At 46.4% G+C, this 17647-nt stretch overlaps 1 protein-coding gene across 3 annotated transcripts in view; it reads left to right on the forward strand.

The window, feature by feature from the left end:
• BOC (BOC cell adhesion associated, oncogene regulated) overlaps positions 1 to 17647 on the forward strand; it is a 97817-nt gene that overhangs the window by 71598 nt on the left and 8572 nt on the right. For all 3 annotated transcript variants that reach the window (XM_019526844.1, XM_019526846.1, XM_019526845.1), the window contains 10 exons: positions 3799 to 3945; positions 4843 to 4986; positions 5461 to 5754; positions 6554 to 6826; positions 7619 to 7899; positions 12215 to 12374; positions 13278 to 13388; positions 14585 to 14791; positions 15788 to 15969; positions 17407 to 17512. In XM_019526844.1, the coding sequence (XP_019382389.1) occupies positions 3799 to 3945; positions 4843 to 4986; positions 5461 to 5754; positions 6554 to 6826; positions 7619 to 7899; positions 12215 to 12374; positions 13278 to 13388; positions 14585 to 14791; positions 15788 to 15969; positions 17407 to 17512 (1905 nt within the window). The remainder of the gene's footprint in view (positions 1 to 3798; positions 3946 to 4842; positions 4987 to 5460; positions 5755 to 6553; positions 6827 to 7618; positions 7900 to 12214; positions 12375 to 13277; positions 13389 to 14584; positions 14792 to 15787; positions 15970 to 17406; positions 17513 to 17647) is intronic.

Below are 17647 nucleotides of genomic sequence, written 5' to 3' on the forward strand. Positions count from 1 at the left end.
GAATAGCCCTGTGAAAACATTTCCTCCTAATGGATTTCTCAAATGTACCAGCAGGCAGGCACAGGCAGGTGTCACGTCAAATGCTTTCCCTGTGAAACCTGATCCACCTCTCTCCGTCTGCTATTCTCATTCTCTTTCAAGGCCCCTTCTCTCAGTTGTTTAGCCCCCAGGAATGTGGTGTGCACTAAGGGACTGGGCCTGGTAACTGGTTTAGCAGAGAAAAGACCTGGGACAAAGTCCAGTTCCTGACTACTCTGTTTCCTGCTATTTTCCAGTCTTGGTAACAACCATTTTAATTTTCATGTGCAGAACTGCTTTTAGAAGCTGCTAGCTGTGTTCTGTTTTTAATACCATCCCCACCTCCACCATCTTCCACTAAGCAAACTAGGATGTAAGAACATCAGGTCATCACAGTAATCTAGTGGTTAACCAGCCTTTGGCTGTAGAGCATTTGACCCGGGCATGAATCCCATGTGTGGAGATGTTTGTTGTTCAAGCAACAGAAGAGTGTGACGTGATTATAGTCAGAAAAGTGGGCTCTGAAGAAGCCTCTTTCTTTTCATGTTCCGTATTATTTCTTTCCCCACTTGCTTGCAAGTGGGGAAGTCTTTCAAGTTTGTGAGTTGCAGTAAGAGTCTTGTTTTCCCTTCTGTCCCAAAGTACTATGGGTAAACCTATTGAATCTGTCCTCCTGCACTCATCAGTCTAATCATATGGTCTCGAGTTTTCCTATAGCCTTCATCATACTATCCAGGAGCTCAGTAGGTCATTTAAGCTTTGTCCATGATGGCTTTTATACCTCATCATCTAGTTCTTTGTTCTTCCCTGGTGTCTTTGCTCCTGTCCCATGTGTAGTGTGGTGCTCTCAAACTATGCAATCAGCATTATCGCTGAGGACATGCAGGGTACAACAGAGCCAAGTTTGTCTTCCACAGCTACTTCAGTGTTAAAGTTCCTAGCAAAGTGTGGCAGAGCAGCGAAGACATAATCTGAAGATAAAACAGTCTACGGAGGGAAGATCTGGATAGCGAATACTTCACCTATCTCCAATACTTTGCCTTGAAGGATCTCAAAGCATCTCATGGACACTGATGAATTAAGCCCCGTGGTGTGATATCTCTGGGATGTCATTATCCCCTTTTTGCTAAATTAAGACCATCTCCTCCTGGTTCACAGAAAGAGGATAGTGTTTGGCTCATAAGGAGCAGATCAAGAGGATATTGTTTTCTACCCATAATCATATTCCAAGTGTTCACAGTAATTCTCTTTCCTCTGCGTTCTCCATCCTGTGTACCCTCTTGGAAGGGACTAATCTCACGATGTTAAACCTGCTTGTTATAGCTTCTTGGTAGAGTGCTACCGTTATGTTTGAAATGGCACCCTCTCTGTACCTCTTTTTCATTTGCTTTTAAGTTTCTCAATAAGTTCCCTTCTCTAGCTAAAATATTTCCTGCCGAGACACTGCCAAGAAATAATTTATTCACAGTCTCATGATGAGCTGTTTTTGGAGTTATTCAGTCATAGAAATTAAAAAAATAAAATAAAAACAGGCTGGTTCCAGTAATTGCTGAGGGCAGCACTTCAACACCTAATCTGTTCCAGGATCACAATAAAATGGAGGCTCTGACTCCAAGCCTAAGGTGGTGAAAGTTGTATACCATGGAGGGTTTAATCCTTGCGCCAGAAAGATGACCCAAACTTGACTAATGTTCTGCACCAAGCTAGTCTTGTGTGCAGGGACATCAAAGTCCACACCGGCTGTGTTGGGGTGCTAGAAAATTGAATTGATTACTATCATACAGTTCTTTGAGTTCCTAGACTACATGGGCCTGCTGTTCATGTACTCATACATGCATTTAATTACTGTATTTATTCAAATACAAGACAAGGTCGTGTCCCCCCCCCGGTGCTGGCTTGGGGGAAAAAGGGAAAAAAGCCCCTCATCTTGTAATCACATACAATGAAATATAACTAAATACACTGTCTATCACTAAACTGCTGCCAAAAGCAGCATGTGTTCAGCCATGAAAACTAACTATGAAGTTGATTAAATGCACCCAACACTGAGCACAGCTATAAAACACATGGTCCATATTAGGCAAACATGCTCATGGAAATCTTTATTTATTTGATTTATTTACTGCATGACCCTTAAAAAAAATGGGCAGTTGTTCCCCTGGAAGGGATCAAGCACCAGGCCTGGAGGTACTGAAGTACTAAACTAGCATGCAGTAAGGCCAAAGCAAGCTCCAACACCTGCTCTGGTGCCAAAAATGCTGATGGGAACTTACCGCAGGGATAGGTTAGTGCAACCTATCTGAATAAGACATATGGTAGTACCTATTGACTGCAGCCCCCCCCAGCATGACATTGCATACAGTTCACCTAGAATCCCTCTGTTGTCCCTTCTCTTGGCCTGGCACATATGATTAATGGGGCCCTGCCCTCTATGAGGTGAAGCCGGATTAGGTTCCCTGAGCCCTATCTGCATGTATATTTTTGGAGCGTTCCAGGATTTCTGACAAGAACACCCAGGTCCAGTTGTGAGTGGGGGCTAATTAGTGCACAGATTATTTGGGGAGGATCTGAAGTACACGTACATCGTGAGCAGTGCTGAACTATGGGGTCAACGTGGCTTGAAATGCTTTTGACTCGGGGGCCTACCCCAGTTAGCTATGTGATAAATTACAGGCCTTTGGCTTTGGAGCAGTATCATGCAGTTTATATTACATACAAGTAGGTGCCAAAGTGTCACTCAAAAATATGTTTGTGGAGTACCTGTGCTGAAACTGCAGCAGTGTCCAAAAAAAAAAAAGTTTATCCAGAATTGATGCTTGTTACCTAAGTGCATGGGTATTATATACAAATTGCTACAGCCCTGCTTAATTTCAAGATTATCATTTTTAAATTTGCTCCTTACTTCGATGTGCTCAGGCAGAGCCGGGTCTGACAGTAGGAAGGGACTACTGGGGAAAAGGTTGGGGTTGGGAGGAAGCAGAAAGCGAAGGGCTATCTGACCCCCCAGATTTATTTTCCCTGCTGTAGCAGTGGGAGGGGGAAAAATTCAGGGCAAACCTCCAATCATTAGATTCTGTGTCTGTAAAATTATAACAAATTTTATAAATTTTTCATGTATAGAATCTAATTACTGGGGGGAGGGGTGTCTTATAATCAGTCATCTATTCAAGTAAATATGGTAACTAGTTATCTGGGATAAATGGGGGAGAGGATTTATTGCATGTCAGCTGCTCTGTAGTCTCTCTCCTTGTGCCTGCTCTTACCCTGTTGTGAGTGTAATTTAAGCCATTGTAACCTAGGCCTCTGAAACAGTGGGTGCATCTACATGAGGCACTTACTTTGCAGTAGCCTAATAATACTGCTCATTGCATGCTAGTCAAAAGCCAGGCTAATAAGCTACTGCACAGTAACCCTCACAAAAAACTGTGCACCAGCACTACTGCACAGTAAATGTAGTTCCTGTGCATTCAGTTAGTACTTTGTTAAGGAAGTACTAAATTCATTGTGCAGCAGCTACAGTGCATTAATGAACATATAGACTTACCTAGTGGTAAGCAGTCATTTACCGCAGAGTAAAATTATACACATAGCCAGCTACTGCAGAACAGCTGATGCACTGGTTTATCTCAGTCACTTTTCATATGCATTTGTGTCCTTCATTCTCTTGTTCCCTATTGTATACTCTATTCCAATTTTAGTATTGGAAGGTTTGCTTAGTCCCGTTGAAACCTATGTTCTCTGCCTCACTACTGCGTCTTGCTGTTACCATCCTTTCAACAGATCTCAAAGACTTCAAATTTGATGGCCAGCATGTGATTGAAGTGGATGAAGGGAACACAGCCATCATTGCCTGTGACCTGCCTGAAAGCCATCCAAAGGCCCTGGTGCGCTATAGTGTGAACCATGAGTGGCTGGAGTCCTCCAGAGGTACGATGCATTCAGAGACGAGGAGGTGGGATCCACCGTTCTGTTTGTTTCTGTTTCAGTGAGCTGTGCCTTCTCTTCACACCCTTTGGCAATGTATTAACTGTCCTTACAGATTATTGCAGTCATGCAAGTTCCCATCCATGGCGTCCCTTTAATTCTCATCCGTCAGAAACTGAGGTCCTATGAAGTCTTGCCATCCACTCAGTTACTGTGGTCTGTTATTCACCAAGTGTTTGACCAAAACACCTTGGCTTATTCCTAAAGTGCTCAGGGCTCCATTATGGGCCCCTATCCATGTTTTTGTCTGGCCCAGGACTGCTTGGCTTCCAAGATCAAGCAAGCAGGTGTACTTAGTCTGGCACAACCACCTTCCTTCTCTGCCCTCTGCCTGATATTTATTGTTATCCCAAGCCAGCTGCTGAGCACAGTGCCTTTGCACTGTGCCTAAGAATCCAGGGTCAACAATGATTTACAAAAAGAAAAAGGAAACAGAATGAATTGAACATGTCCCAGTTTGGTTTTTATTCTGAATTATTCCTCTAGCACGTTTAGTGAGAGGGGGTGGGTCTGAAACAGAGCTCCAGCTCTGAACCCCAAGAGAGTTTTGCAAGCCAGATCTGAACTCTTCTGGTTGAGTCCATCTGTCATCTGTAAGTGCAGTAGTTTAACTTCCTGAGAGGCTTCATTCCCTTCCCAGTTCGTTCGTTCTTTTTTTTGCTCTGGTTCCAAGATGGAGTAGGATAATTTCCAGGAGGACAGATTTTGTCACTGACCCATCCCCCTCTCTTTCCCTCCTCCTTGTTTACCTTTGCCCCCCTCCCCACCCCACCCCATCCTTTTGGGTATATTGGCTATGCTCATGGCTAAAAGCCCTCTCTCTCTTCTTTTTCCTTCCAGACAACTACTTGATTATGCCATCTGGGAATCTTCAGATAGTCAATGCCAGTCAAGAAGATGAAGGAACTTACAAATGTGCTGCCTACAACCCCGTGACCCAAGAAGTGAAAACCTCTGTCTCCAGTGAGAGGCTCCGTGTGCGACGTAAGATGCTCCCTTTAAAAAAATTGTGGTCCCTGGCGTCCTAGCTATCCCTTCTTTGCATGAATTTCCTTCATCTTGGTATTTCTTGACCTCTGAGTGTTTGTCTGTTCAGCACCTGTGTTCTAGTATCACAGTCTTTTTTTTTCATGGACTGGCAGTGTTAGGATCAGGCAAACTTACTTTAGTACTGTATTTTTGACAGCAGAAGGCTGTGCAGTCTACTCTCTGTGCTACCCCTGCTGTCTGTGTCAGTGTAGACTAGGGAACTATTATTCCCTCTGAAAATATTTTGACTTTGTTGACCTGGGAGCTAAGAGTCTGCACCCTTCTGCTAAACTGTATCTGCTGTGGATGGATTCCCTAGGACCAGCCGTGTTTCTCAGCTTGGAGGGTACCCCTGTCTGTCCTCTTGTCCAGAGGAATCAATCTGAGGTGCTGCTGCCTCAGGCAAGTACTCTCTTGTGTCCTTCTCAGGCTCCATGGCAGAGGCAGCTCGGATAATCTACCCCACAGAGGCTCAGACCATCATCGTCACCAAGGGTCAAAGCCTCATCCTGGAATGCGTGGCCAGTGGGATCCCACCTCCACGGGTCACTTGGGCCAAGGATGGCACCAATGTCTCTGGCTACAACAAGACCCGGTTCTTGCTCAGCAACCTCCTGATCGACACCACTAATGAGGAGGACTCTGGGAGCTACAGCTGCATGGCAGACAATGGGGTGGGCGAGGCTGGAGCTGCATTCATATTCTACAACGTTCAGGTGTTCGGTGAGTCCTGCTGCAGCCTGTCGTCCCTCCCTCCTAGCAGAGCCTGGGCATTCCCTTGTTGCCTTTCTCAGAGGAAAGTGTTTCCCTATCGCACTGTATAAGCTGAGGTGAAACACTCCTCACTGGTGTCCACATTTGTGGATTGTCCCAGGGAACCATGCATCCTCCATCCGAGGGCTCCACCATGAGCTAGAAGGATGAGAGTTCCCCAAGGGAGTCCCATCTCTTGTCATTTATCTGTATCTAGCACAGCGTTTTCTGGGGTGCCCCTTACTATAGTATCTGACACTGCCCAGCATGGTGGAGACCTGAGCAGGCATTAGTGGAGTATTTTTCTCCCCACTCTGCATAAGGAGGCTCCATATAGGGAGGGAAGAAGTTTTCAGAAGGGAAGCTTCAGGCATAGTCATGCAAAGTTTTTCTTTTCTGACAGGCATCATCTCAGACTTACCCCGGTTTCATTTTAACGCACTGTTTCATCCAGGAGCTGATCTCTTGAAACCCCAGGGACCTCTTGGTAGTGGTGTTGGATTTTCCTCTGTGAAAAATGATAGGCAATTGTTTATCACTGCCTGAGTGTGGACACTGTCCACACTCGGTCTCATAGAGCTACTAAAGAGCAGACTGGACAAGGGGGAGCTCTGTGCAGCCCTCATGGGAGGAGGAGAACTTTGGTTGAATGAGGACCCATCATCTTTGATTCCTGCTTGAAGGGAATGAATTGGATCATAATCATGTTGCGCTAGTGCTCACACAAGAGCTAACCAGGGCTTCTTGTTCACTGTTTTCTGCCCTACAGAACCTCCCGAGGTCACCATGGAGCTGTCCCAACAGATCATCCCCTGGGGTCAGAGCGCAAAGTTCACCTGCGAGGTGCGAGGGAACCCCCAGCCCTCAGTGATGTGGCTGCGCAATGCCATGCCCCTATCTTCCAACCACCGCCTCCGGCTGTCCCGTAGGGCCCTTCGTGTGGTGAGTGTGGGGCCAGAAGATGATGGGATCTACCAGTGCATGGCTGAGAATGAAGTTGGTAGTGCACAAGCTATGGTGCAGCTGAGGACTGCTCGGCCAGGTGAGCCTTCAGAGGAATCCGGCAGCCCAGATGCTGGGGCTTTAAGTAAAGGGGCCAATGTACAAATCAGGTTCTGGAGCCCTGGAGAGCATAGAAGGGCAGTCACTCCTTGCTCATCCTGTTTGCATTTCAGCTGTCTTGCTCTTCTGGCACCTTCATCCCTGATTTACTGGGCATCCCCAGCTCCCTTTTTCTCACTGGAATGTGTTATCTCACAAGCTGTGTTCCTAAGTACTCCCTGCTTCCCGAGATAGGCGTATGGGACCCCACTGGGACTGTCGGTAGGAAGAGAGGTATTTCAGAGCTTGTATATGGCTCCCTTCTCCTGTGTTTAGGCCCCTCTCCTGTTTCCATGTGTCCCATTATTATTGGAAGGTAGGATGTGGGGGGAGGGTGTGAAGAGCTTGATTTAAGCAGAATTAAATGTGAAACTTGGCCCTTGTTGGGCACAGGAACAACTTACTACTGGATGCAATGGATAGGGATTTCTGTCACTGAGGGCTAAGCTGCACCCAAATTAGCTTCAAGTTACTGCACAGTAAGAATGTGCACATGGGTAGTTCCCACAGAGCAATTAATGCGGTAAATACTTGCCCCATTTTGCCTCATGTTAAGATGTCAGAGTACCCACTCTGACAGCCTTTGGCACAATTGGGCTTTTTGGGAGGCTCAGTTCTGCTCTCCCCCAGGGAAGGTGGGTAGTCTCTTAATATCTCTGTGTCCACCAGTAATTTTCCAGTGGCATTTGTTCTGTGTCCCTGCTCCACCGCTCCATCCCCACTTGTCTTTTAGGAGCAACTCTGAATCCCTGGAGAGACTCCAAGCTGAGCTCAGCTCAGCCACCAACACCCACTTCTACTGACGATGATAAAGCCGCACCACCAACACCGGGGCCAACCCCACTGGCTGCTTCTCTCCAGTGCACAACTAACAGAGAACAAGTGTCTCCAGCAGAGGCCCCCATCATCCTGAGCTCTCCAAGGACATCCAAGACAGACTGCTATGAGCTAGTTTGGAGACCCCGGCATGACAGCAGGGCCCCCATTCTCTACTATGTTGTGAAGCATCGCAAGGTACTGCCCTTTGCATTGCTCCTCCCGTAGATGTGCATGCTTGGTTTCTCATATGAGGTACTTACTGTCCCCCTGCTTTTGTTACTACGTTTCCTGGATCTGACTGATCAAGTCATGTGTGGCAAGGGCAGACTAGATAGAAAATCTCTGGCCTTATCTATAAGGTTAGCTTAATATGCCTAGCAGGAACCCTGTCTGGGCAAGCTGTCCCCTAGCCCAGAAGGGTTACTTTTGAGGATCTGAGCCAGTGTCTTAAGCCCTAAATCAACAGGTCCAGTGGCCACTCTAAAATTTTGGGATGTTGTTGAAACAAAAATGTATTTTTTTTTTTTTAATTTACAAAGTTCTTGCTAGTTGGAAAACTGGGGATTTTTTTAAAAAATTGTAAATTCTGTGTGGGGTTGGTTTGTTTTTTTGTTACATTTCCTTCAGCATGGTTGGGCAACTACAGTAGATGACTTTGATTTTGCCTTCTGGTTACTATACACTGTGGTGTGTTTTGATTCACAGTCCTTGCAAAGGAAGGTTTTCAATTAAAACAGATGCATGCACAGTTTCCTGGAATTGTTTAACTTCATGAAAACATTTTGCAATATAAAGCTTTATAATTCCTGCACACATCTTTGATTTTTTTTCTAAACAAAACTTAAATCTAGTTAAATCTAGGGTTTAAGCTAACAGTCTCCTTAAACAGCCAGTTAAAACAAAGAAGATGTCAACATGAGACTGTAGCAGACAAGTTAAGAATGCCACTGGAACATCAAGTCCAGCCTTTCTGCCAGGACAAGATTCACCCCCTCCCGCCCACAACCCCTTCTCCTCCCAACTTCGTATCATGTAACAAAACCAATTCTGTGCGTGATCTGAGCTTGCAAGCTGCAGTTTGTCCTCATTCTGTTGGTTTTTTCAGTGCTTCACCTGGAAGGTCTGCAGGGCAGGGAGGGTCACCAAGGGTCACTGCCATTTGTGCTAATACATTTTCAGTGTAGTCCAAATTCTCAGCTGGAGACTCTTTCTCTTGTCTCTTTAGGTCCTTGCATATAGGGCTTAACACTTAGATTGCTGATATTTCCACACTGGGTGTTTGGAGACCCTAGTTTAAGCAAAACTAATATGAATAGAAATGGGTTTGTTTGTTTTTTGGTTTACAGAGATGTTTAAAAAAATTCTGTGTGTGGGTGGGAGACAGGGTGGGAGAGAAGGAGGGGGAGAACATGCTCCACTCTGCTGAGAATCCACAGCCTGGCATTGTGCTTCCCCTGTAACCTGGCTTGCAGAGGCGCTTAATCCCTGCAGGTCCCCTTGACTTCAGTGAGATCTAGGTGCTGAGCACTGCTGAGATCAGGCCCCCTGCTAGTGGAGGGTGAAACAGCCCAGCCTATTTTCACTGTCCAACCTGAAGGAAGTGTCAAAAGTTAATAAACCCAGATAACGAAACAGAAAACAGGTTGGAAAATGGTTTTTCGTGTTAACTGCAGCTGCTACAGGCAATAAAGGAGTTTCTAGGAGCAGCAGAATATTTTTTTTTTCCCCTCTTGACAGCATCCCCACCCTTTCCCGCTCCAGCATGGACAGGCAGTTACCACCCCCCATTAAGCAGCTCAGCTCCTACACAGTCATTATCCTTGTTTTTAATATCCTTTTCCACACATACCCGCCCCTGCTTGCTCAAGTGTAACATCCTTCAGGGACTTCTTGCAGTCCCACAGACTTGGTAATAGAAATAAAGCCAGGGAGAAGTTAATCAGTCAGTGTCAGATATTCCGAAGATGATTTATATTGTGGAGTCTTGGCATTTCCATTTCATCACATTGCCTGCACTGCCAATGCTGTTTTCTGTACAGGGTCACTTAGGTGTCCTGCCTGTGTGCCTGCAAAATATTATCCTTGCCATCGGGGAGGAAGGGGAAGAGGAAATTGCCTCCTCTGATTTGGGGTACCCAGACCTTGCTGAAAAACGAAGCTGTGTTTCAAAGTCCTTCTGGAAGCCTTAGCCATACGCAGTAGCTTAATGTGGGGTGGATGTGGTGGGGTATGTGCCGGGGGCACTGTCTAAGGGGAGGGGCACAAGGACAGGAAGGAGGGGAAACCTCACCCTGGGTCTGGTTGCTGCAGCCTACCTCTGCTATCTGCCTTGCCTTGCCTTGCACTGCCAAAACTTACTGAAACAGCTGGTGCAGGCAATGGGTGATATGGAGTGCAAAGCATTGTGGGAGTCTAGTTCTGTAAAGTGGCAATGGGGTTTGCTGCTGCTGAGGGGAGAACTGACGCCATTCTTTGCGGCCAGATTCAGCAAATTCTTTAACCTCTGTACATGGGCTTCAGTAACAAAAGAATTGGGTGAATGTTTTGCTTGCCAGCAGCAAACTCCACTGCTGCTCTAAAGAACTGTGATTCCCAGAATACCTTGCATTCTGACAGCCCTCTGCTCTGTTTCCGCACCTGGAAAAGATAGCAGGGGAGGGGTTGACTAGAGTGCATTTTTTCATGCTGTGCCTCCAGCCGCATGCTGTCATATTCCACAGAAAAAGCTGACGATCAAATATTAAGGTTGTACAGCTCGGCCTTCAACAGTTAGGAAATGCCCAAGACCAGGTCACAACCTTAACTCTGCTCTGTTGTTGCTAAGCAGATCAATTTACTATTAAATTAGAGGACCACACCCTCTTCTTTATACTATACAGTGTAGCTTTAAGTGGCATAGATTGTCTTTAAGCCCCATACTAGCCAGGACAGGAATTTTCTCCATAACTACAGGCTGGGATTTTCAGAGGAGCCCCAGGGAGTCTATGGGTGGCAGAGGTCTTTTGAGTTCATTTCTCCATTCACGCACCAATGGGGTAATCAGCCACAGCTCATGTAGGGCTGGGAGCAGGACTCAGAATCCTATCTTCCTTGCTGGGTGGTGAATTTTACTGAGTAACAGTTGGTCAGTGTTAATGGGAACTCCCTACACTGGTAGGAGAGGCAAGTTTAAGGCCCCATAACAGCAATGGCTGGAGGAGGCACTCCCAGCATTTCACATGCTGTGGATGACTTCCTTGCATGGTATTCATTTACTTGATGGCAGAGGAGAAGCAAAAAGCTATATATGGAGATTTGGTATCCACAGGGTGGTGGCAATGGGGATATATTCATTTCATAATACAAGAGATATGATGTTGGTTCTGAACAGGCTTGATTGTGACCTGCAAGCAGATTGCTATTCACATCAGTGCAAAGGGGCTGATCAGCTAAAAAAAACCAGAGCAACTTGCACAGCAGGAAATGGATGTAGCAGTCACAAAAATGACTTGGGCCCAGACTTGCAAAGTGGATGTGTACCTAATTCCTGTTCAAATGAAAGGGACCAAGTACTTGGAGCCTTTGAGAAGGTAGGCCTGAGGAACCTAGATCCCATAGGAAGTCAAGAGGACATAGGCTTCTAAGGCACTTAAGCACTTTTTGCAAATGGTACCCTGATTTTTTTCCAGTGGTAGATTGCACACAGCAAACACAAATGGTACAGGTTGTTTTTGCAGACACGTGGTATAACCAGTCCTTCAGTCAGAGCAAACCAGTATTAATATTAAAAGTGAGAGGATAATAGAAGGTGAAGGCACCATGGCAGATCAGTGCATGGTCTGACTGTCTGCATTGTAATGATGACATGGGGCCAGATTCTATTAAGTGCCTAAGTGGATTTAGATACCTATGTGTGATTCTAGTCTACATTGCTCACATCCCTAACAAACAGTTCACGCAAAGGGTGATCAAGTTCCTTTTCCTTCTTTCTGTGACTCAGTCCTGAGAGTAAAATGATGTGCATTACAAAAGCGAGTGCATTAATGTTTTTTCAAGGACTTGAGGGTGGAATAGGATCCCAGATAGGTGCCTGATAGGTGGAATAGGTTCTCTGCATAGTGTAGACAGAGAAGAAGCCATAGCTTTTTAAAGTGCAGCACCAAGAAAGGAAATTCATAATGGCTACAGAGCTAGGTATCTTTCAGAATCGATTAAGGTAGGGTGAAATTAGAGAGGATAAACAGCAGCATGGAGTGAACCTCAGTGGAAGCTGAAGACTTGACAAAAGTATCCCAACATTTAGAAGCTTTTGATACCTGCATCTGAGTTATCTGGGCCTCTTAGCTTTCCAGAATTAGACTGGACAATCTCACTTACTTAACAGCAGGGGAGAAAAGCAGTCCAAATGTTTCCAAACTTTTTGTTAAATTTTTTTCAAATTTTAAATTTAGATTTTAGCCAAAAGCCAAATTCACCCTGAAGAGCAAACCAGAGCTCCAGGCCAGTGATTCCTATATTCTGATTTCATCAGGTTATGAACTCTTCAGAAAACTGGACAGTCAGGGACATTCCAGCTACACAGCACCGCCTGATCTTGACTAAACTGGATCCTGGGAGCTTGTATGAAGTGGAGATGGCAGCTTATAACTGTGCCGGGGAGGGGCAGACAGCCATGGTGACATTCAGGACAGGTAAAAGTCAAATCTTTTGCTAGGTATTGGGTGGAACTTCCTGCATAGACTGAGACACTATCTCCTGCCACCTGAGATGGCATACCATTTTAGAGTTAGCTTTTTATGCCTTGCATTCTGCCATTGCATTTTAGATCACACTTGCTGTGTTTCTCTTCAGCATGTAGAGCCCCCCAGGTCCCTGCTGTGGAAAGACATCTACCCCCAGATATACTGGGGAAAATGAGTAAGGTGGGAGGCAGACTAAAACATAGATCTGAGTAGCCCTGGGACTCCATGCCTACTTTTACCTGCAACTGGCTATGTGAGTCTGGGCAAGCCCTTTCTGTTTTCTGTTGTTAGGCCTCTGTGAAATGCAGCTACATAGTAATAATTGCCATCTTCTCAGGTCCAGCTGATGGAGAAAGTATACATTTTTTTCAGAAAGAAATAATGTATAGTTTTAATTGAGGAAAAAACAAGTAATTGTTGGAGATCTGAAAAATGTCGATCAGCTTTACTGCTAGAAGTACTGTGAAATCATTGGTCTACCTAAAGTGATAATCGCATGATAAACTATAACATGCCACATATTCAATCAATGAAATGACAAACCAGTCGCAAAGATGTTCCACATTTAATTCGAACATGTAGCACGTTAGTTTTAAAGCATCTGTATAAATTTTCTAGCATGCGGGGAGCTAGAGACCTCAAAGGCCAGGCTCCCAGGGCACTGGCAAGTTTAAAGTGGGGTATGAGAAGGTCAAGGCTTGGGAGGAGCTCCTCGCATACTGGCATATTTAGAAGATGCACAAAGAGTGGCTGAGAATTTCCCATTGTCCCACAGAGTGTTGAGAAAGACACCCCTGACTATAACACTTTGCTTTGCAGCTGTGGCACTGACACTGCTTCTTTCTTGTCTAGGCCGACGACCAAAACCCGAGATTGTCGCCAGTAAAGAGCAGCAGGTCCAGAGAGATGACCCAGGCACTAGCACGCAGAGCAGCAACCAAGCAGATAACAGCCGGCTGTCTCGTAAGACCCTGCCTGAGTGGGGTGGGGAGTCAGGGTGGGGATTGCCATCTCTGTTCCTGGAATCTGAGGCCAGCCAGTATCGGGATGAGAGTGAGTCATAGGGCAAGGCTCAACATTGCTAAGCTTAAGTTTGTGGGTCCTAGTGCATAACAAGGCTTGCTGGGGCCATTGAGTGCCAGTTGTAGAGGCGGTTTTGTGCAGAAAGGGGCACAGGCTATTCACTGCTTTAGGATATCTTCAGTCTTAGCCCCAGCCCAACCAAGCTGGTCCTGTTCATTGCATCTCATATCCTGTTTGACATGCATGCCAGTGAACAATACTATTACACTTCCTGTGAAGAACTTTCTTGACTTTGTAGCTCCCTTTTGTTTCCATCCTTTCCCTTCCCCTTCCTTCACTCCTTTTCTCTTTCCACTTCCTTCATATCTGGGTCCATCATTTCCTCCCATTCTTAGTGGTTTTTCCCTCAGAGTTATGTCTACATAGTTTATAATGTTTAGAACTCTTTCTAAACTCCTTCTCTTTCTCCTTTGCATTCTTTCAGTCTCTTCTTTCCCTTCTTTCCTATATCAGCCTCTTCCATCTGTTTTTCATCATCACCCACACAGCCCCATAACCACTGCCTCCACATCAGTCAAGTCTTCTCTACATAGACGTCCCTTGAAAACCAGTGATTTTTTTTTTAGATAAATGGTTTGAAGATAGTGAGTGAGGGGGCTGTGTGGGTGATAAGAAAGAAAAAATGGAAGAGACTGGTATAGCATCTACTCTGATACACTCATGTATGCATGGACACACATGTGCACATGCACACGTGTGTGTGCACACCCTTCTCCCCATATGCTTTACCCATCCTAGTACCCTTCTTTTTCACCCCAAACCCTTTGGCTTAGATGCATGATACATTTACACCAATATAAAAAGTAGTAGATATACACCTTGCAACCCTAAAGCAATGTAAATTTCCTAAAGCTGGTCTAGAAGTACCCTGAGAGAAAAGCAGGGGTAAACCTGAAGCAGCATATGTTACATTGGTGTGTGTGTGTGTTTGCTGCTTACGATGGGGTAGTTGCTGCTTAAAGGCAACAGGTTATCTCCCACCTAAGTTTACTTCAGACAAGGAAAGGGTAGTGTTGCTCCTTCAGGCACAGAGAGAGAGAGGCAGGTTGTCTGATGTGCTGCCTTGCTCCTCACAGCTCCGGAGGCACCAGACCGTCCCACTATATCCATGGCGTCAGAGACGTCTGTCTACGTGACCTGGATCCCCCGTGGGAATGGAGGTTTCCCCATCCAGTCATTCCGAGTGGAGTACAAGAAACTGAAGAAGCCTGGAGACTGGGTGCTGGCCACCAATGACATCCCTCCCTCTCGCCTCTCAGTGGAGATCACAGGCCTGGAGAAAGGTAGGACATGTTCTCATCCCCCACCCAAAGGTGTGTAATGAGCTCCTTCAGTGCCCAGGGCAGAAGGAGCGGGGGAGTATACCAGAGAGGAATGTGTTACCTGCCACTGCTGTCTGCCGAGTGAAGGCTGTTGCTGCTGCTAACTGTGACTGTAGAAAGACCGGTGGCTCAGACAGCAGCAGCCCCTTGGCTGAGTTCCCTTGGAACCATCCCCAGTGCCCCATTTGTTCCCCCTTGCCTCCCCACATATGTTACTAGGTGTAGAGCTGCAGCTGCTGTTGTAAAGATGCCCTGGGGGTATGGAGAGGACCATTCTGCTCTGTCCCCTCTCTCTCCCACAGATACACTGCTGGGTGTGACACTGCCCTGCCCAGCTCCTATGGTTGGGTAGGGGCAGTGCAGGGATGTGTGCGCCATCGCAAAGATTCCCAGATTCTCCAGTCCCCCTCAATAGTCAGCAGCCAGGGCTGGTACCCTGCTTACCCTGCCCTAGTTATTAAACTGCCCCCAGCGCCTGCTGGGGACCATGGGGAATGACCATGGAGAATTGCTGCTTTTATGGTGGGTTGCCATCTGTTATGGCATGCATGGTGCTGCTGTATTTAAGCACCTTCGTCAAGCAAAAGGAAGCCCAGCAGCCAGCCTGGTGAGATCTGCCAGATAGGCGGGGCTGTGGGCTTCCTTGAGAGGGTGCACAACTTCCTTTTATCATTTCCTGTTGGGATGGTGAAATTTCACAGCACCAACCTGAGGGTCATCCAGCCAGGCCCCCTAGGAGAAAAGAAGTGGCCTGAGTTTGGGACACAGCAGAAATCAGCCAACTCCTTTTTTTTTTTTTGGTATAAAAGGGAAGCAGTACCCTCTCTGCATTATGTCTTAGTGCTCGGGTTTCTGGAAGAGACATAAGCTTTTCCTAATTTGGCTGTTGTGATGGCTCCTGAAATTGAAGAGCCCCAGTCTTCTCTCATTGCTATGGCTTTCCATCTCTCCCACTAGGCACCTCCTATAAATTCCGTGTTCGGGCTCTGAACATACTGGGGGAGAGTGAACCCAGTGCTGCCTCTAGGCCCTATGTGGTGTCAGGCTTCAGTAACCGCGTATATGAACGCCCCGTTGCCGGACCTTACATCACCTTCACTGATGCCATCAATGAGACCACTATCATGCTGAAGTGGATGGTAAGAGAGTGGATCTGGGTCTACACATGGGGAGGGATGAGTGAGGGTTGGGTGGTTGGCAAGATAAACCCCAGGTTTCCCTTCTGGAACCTGTCGCCCTCTTGGCTTGGCCTTTGATACTGGCCATTCCCTCTAGCCAGCCAGGGCCAGACCTCATCAGTGCTTGGGTGGGGAAGCTTGATGGATCTAGGAATCTCTGCTGGAGATTTATTGAAGAAATCTGTGTCCTCTGTGCCAGCTAGTGGTCTAGCTCGGTGCTTGGGGCACCGTATGGCTGGATGTGCCAACTTCCAGGTGGGGTATGAAGCTAGGGCCTTGGCCATTTATAAGAGAAGTGGATGGTTAATCTTGCTGTTCTAGCCAAATTCTTGTGTGAGTAGCTAGCATCACTTTACATTTCCATGTGGTTTCCATCGGACATTGTCCCTCTTCACTTCCTGTCCTAATCTGTTGGGAAGCAAAGGGGGGAAGGTGTTGGTGACATATTTTATTGGACCAACTGTATGTGTGTATCATTGGGAGATGTTTTTCTCAATGATCCAGTTGGTCCAGTAAAAGATATCACCAAAAAAACCCCTTGTTTCTCAAATTTCCTGGAGTGTCAAAGCTACCATAATATTCCAGCCCTACTAACCTGTTAGGTATTGTTGCTAAATAGTAGCTACAACCTACCCCTTGGGGGATTCTGTTTTAGTGCCTCCTGGGAACCTCCAAGGCCAAGATGCAGTTGGAAGAGCCGTAGTTTATTAATGTGGAAATATTAATGAGGGCCAAGGATGACAGGTCTTTGTGCTTCTGTCATCGTAGAGACAGAGGCACTCATCCCAGGTAGTGTCCTCTAGCCATGTTTCCTTGTGGAGAATTTGCACTGCCAGCTGCTTGTTCTTTAAACAGAGGGGCTATAGCTCATGGATGGTGAGGGTGTGAAATACTTTTAGGAAAAACAGAGCCAATGGCCAGTGAGTGGGGTGAGGGATGGGGGATGGCTATCTCCTGTAGGTGGTTAGTGACCACCAGTTCTTCACAGGAAGCAGCTTGGCCAGAATGCTTAGACTTAGCAAGATTTGGGTAAATGGCACAAGGTCCCATGTTTGATCAGATGCATCCACTGTTGGAGCAGAACACATCATTTACCTTCCTTGGAATCATTATCAGTCAGATATGGCAGGCAATGTACTGAACACTTGGCTGGATGTACCAATGGACTGACTCATGACAAATTCAACCCTGCGGCGTCACAGCTGTTTTGTAGTTCTCAGGGAAGGGCACAAAAGATCCTGAGGTAATAGAGGGGTCTCCAGGCTCTTAAAGAAGCTGCTAGAGTATTATACAACAGCAACATGGGCAAGAAGAGGCTTCCCTGCAACTTTTTTCCAGTAGCAGGCAGTTCAGCAACACAGACACGTCTGCTAATTGTTGCTTTCTGGTTCCCTGCAGTACGTCCCAGCCAGTAACAACAACACCCCAATCCACGGCTTTTACATCTACTACCGCCCCACTGACAGTGACAATGACAGTGACTACAAGAAGGATGTAGTGGAAGGTGAGACTGGCCCCAGCTGTCACTTGAGGGGTGGTTTTCTTCCCACTGAGAGTGTCATCTGACAGGAGGGACCTGCTCTGGAAGGAGTGCCAGGTTATAGCAAAGCTTAGAAGCAAGGTTCATTCTTGGGGAAAG

The sequence above is a fragment of the Gavialis gangeticus genome, unplaced genomic scaffold (assembly GCF_001723915.1).
Source record: "Gavialis gangeticus isolate Ggan-Ray unplaced genomic scaffold, GavGan_comp1, whole genome shotgun sequence".
Taxonomy (NCBI): domain Eukaryota; kingdom Metazoa; phylum Chordata; order Crocodylia; family Gavialidae; genus Gavialis; species Gavialis gangeticus.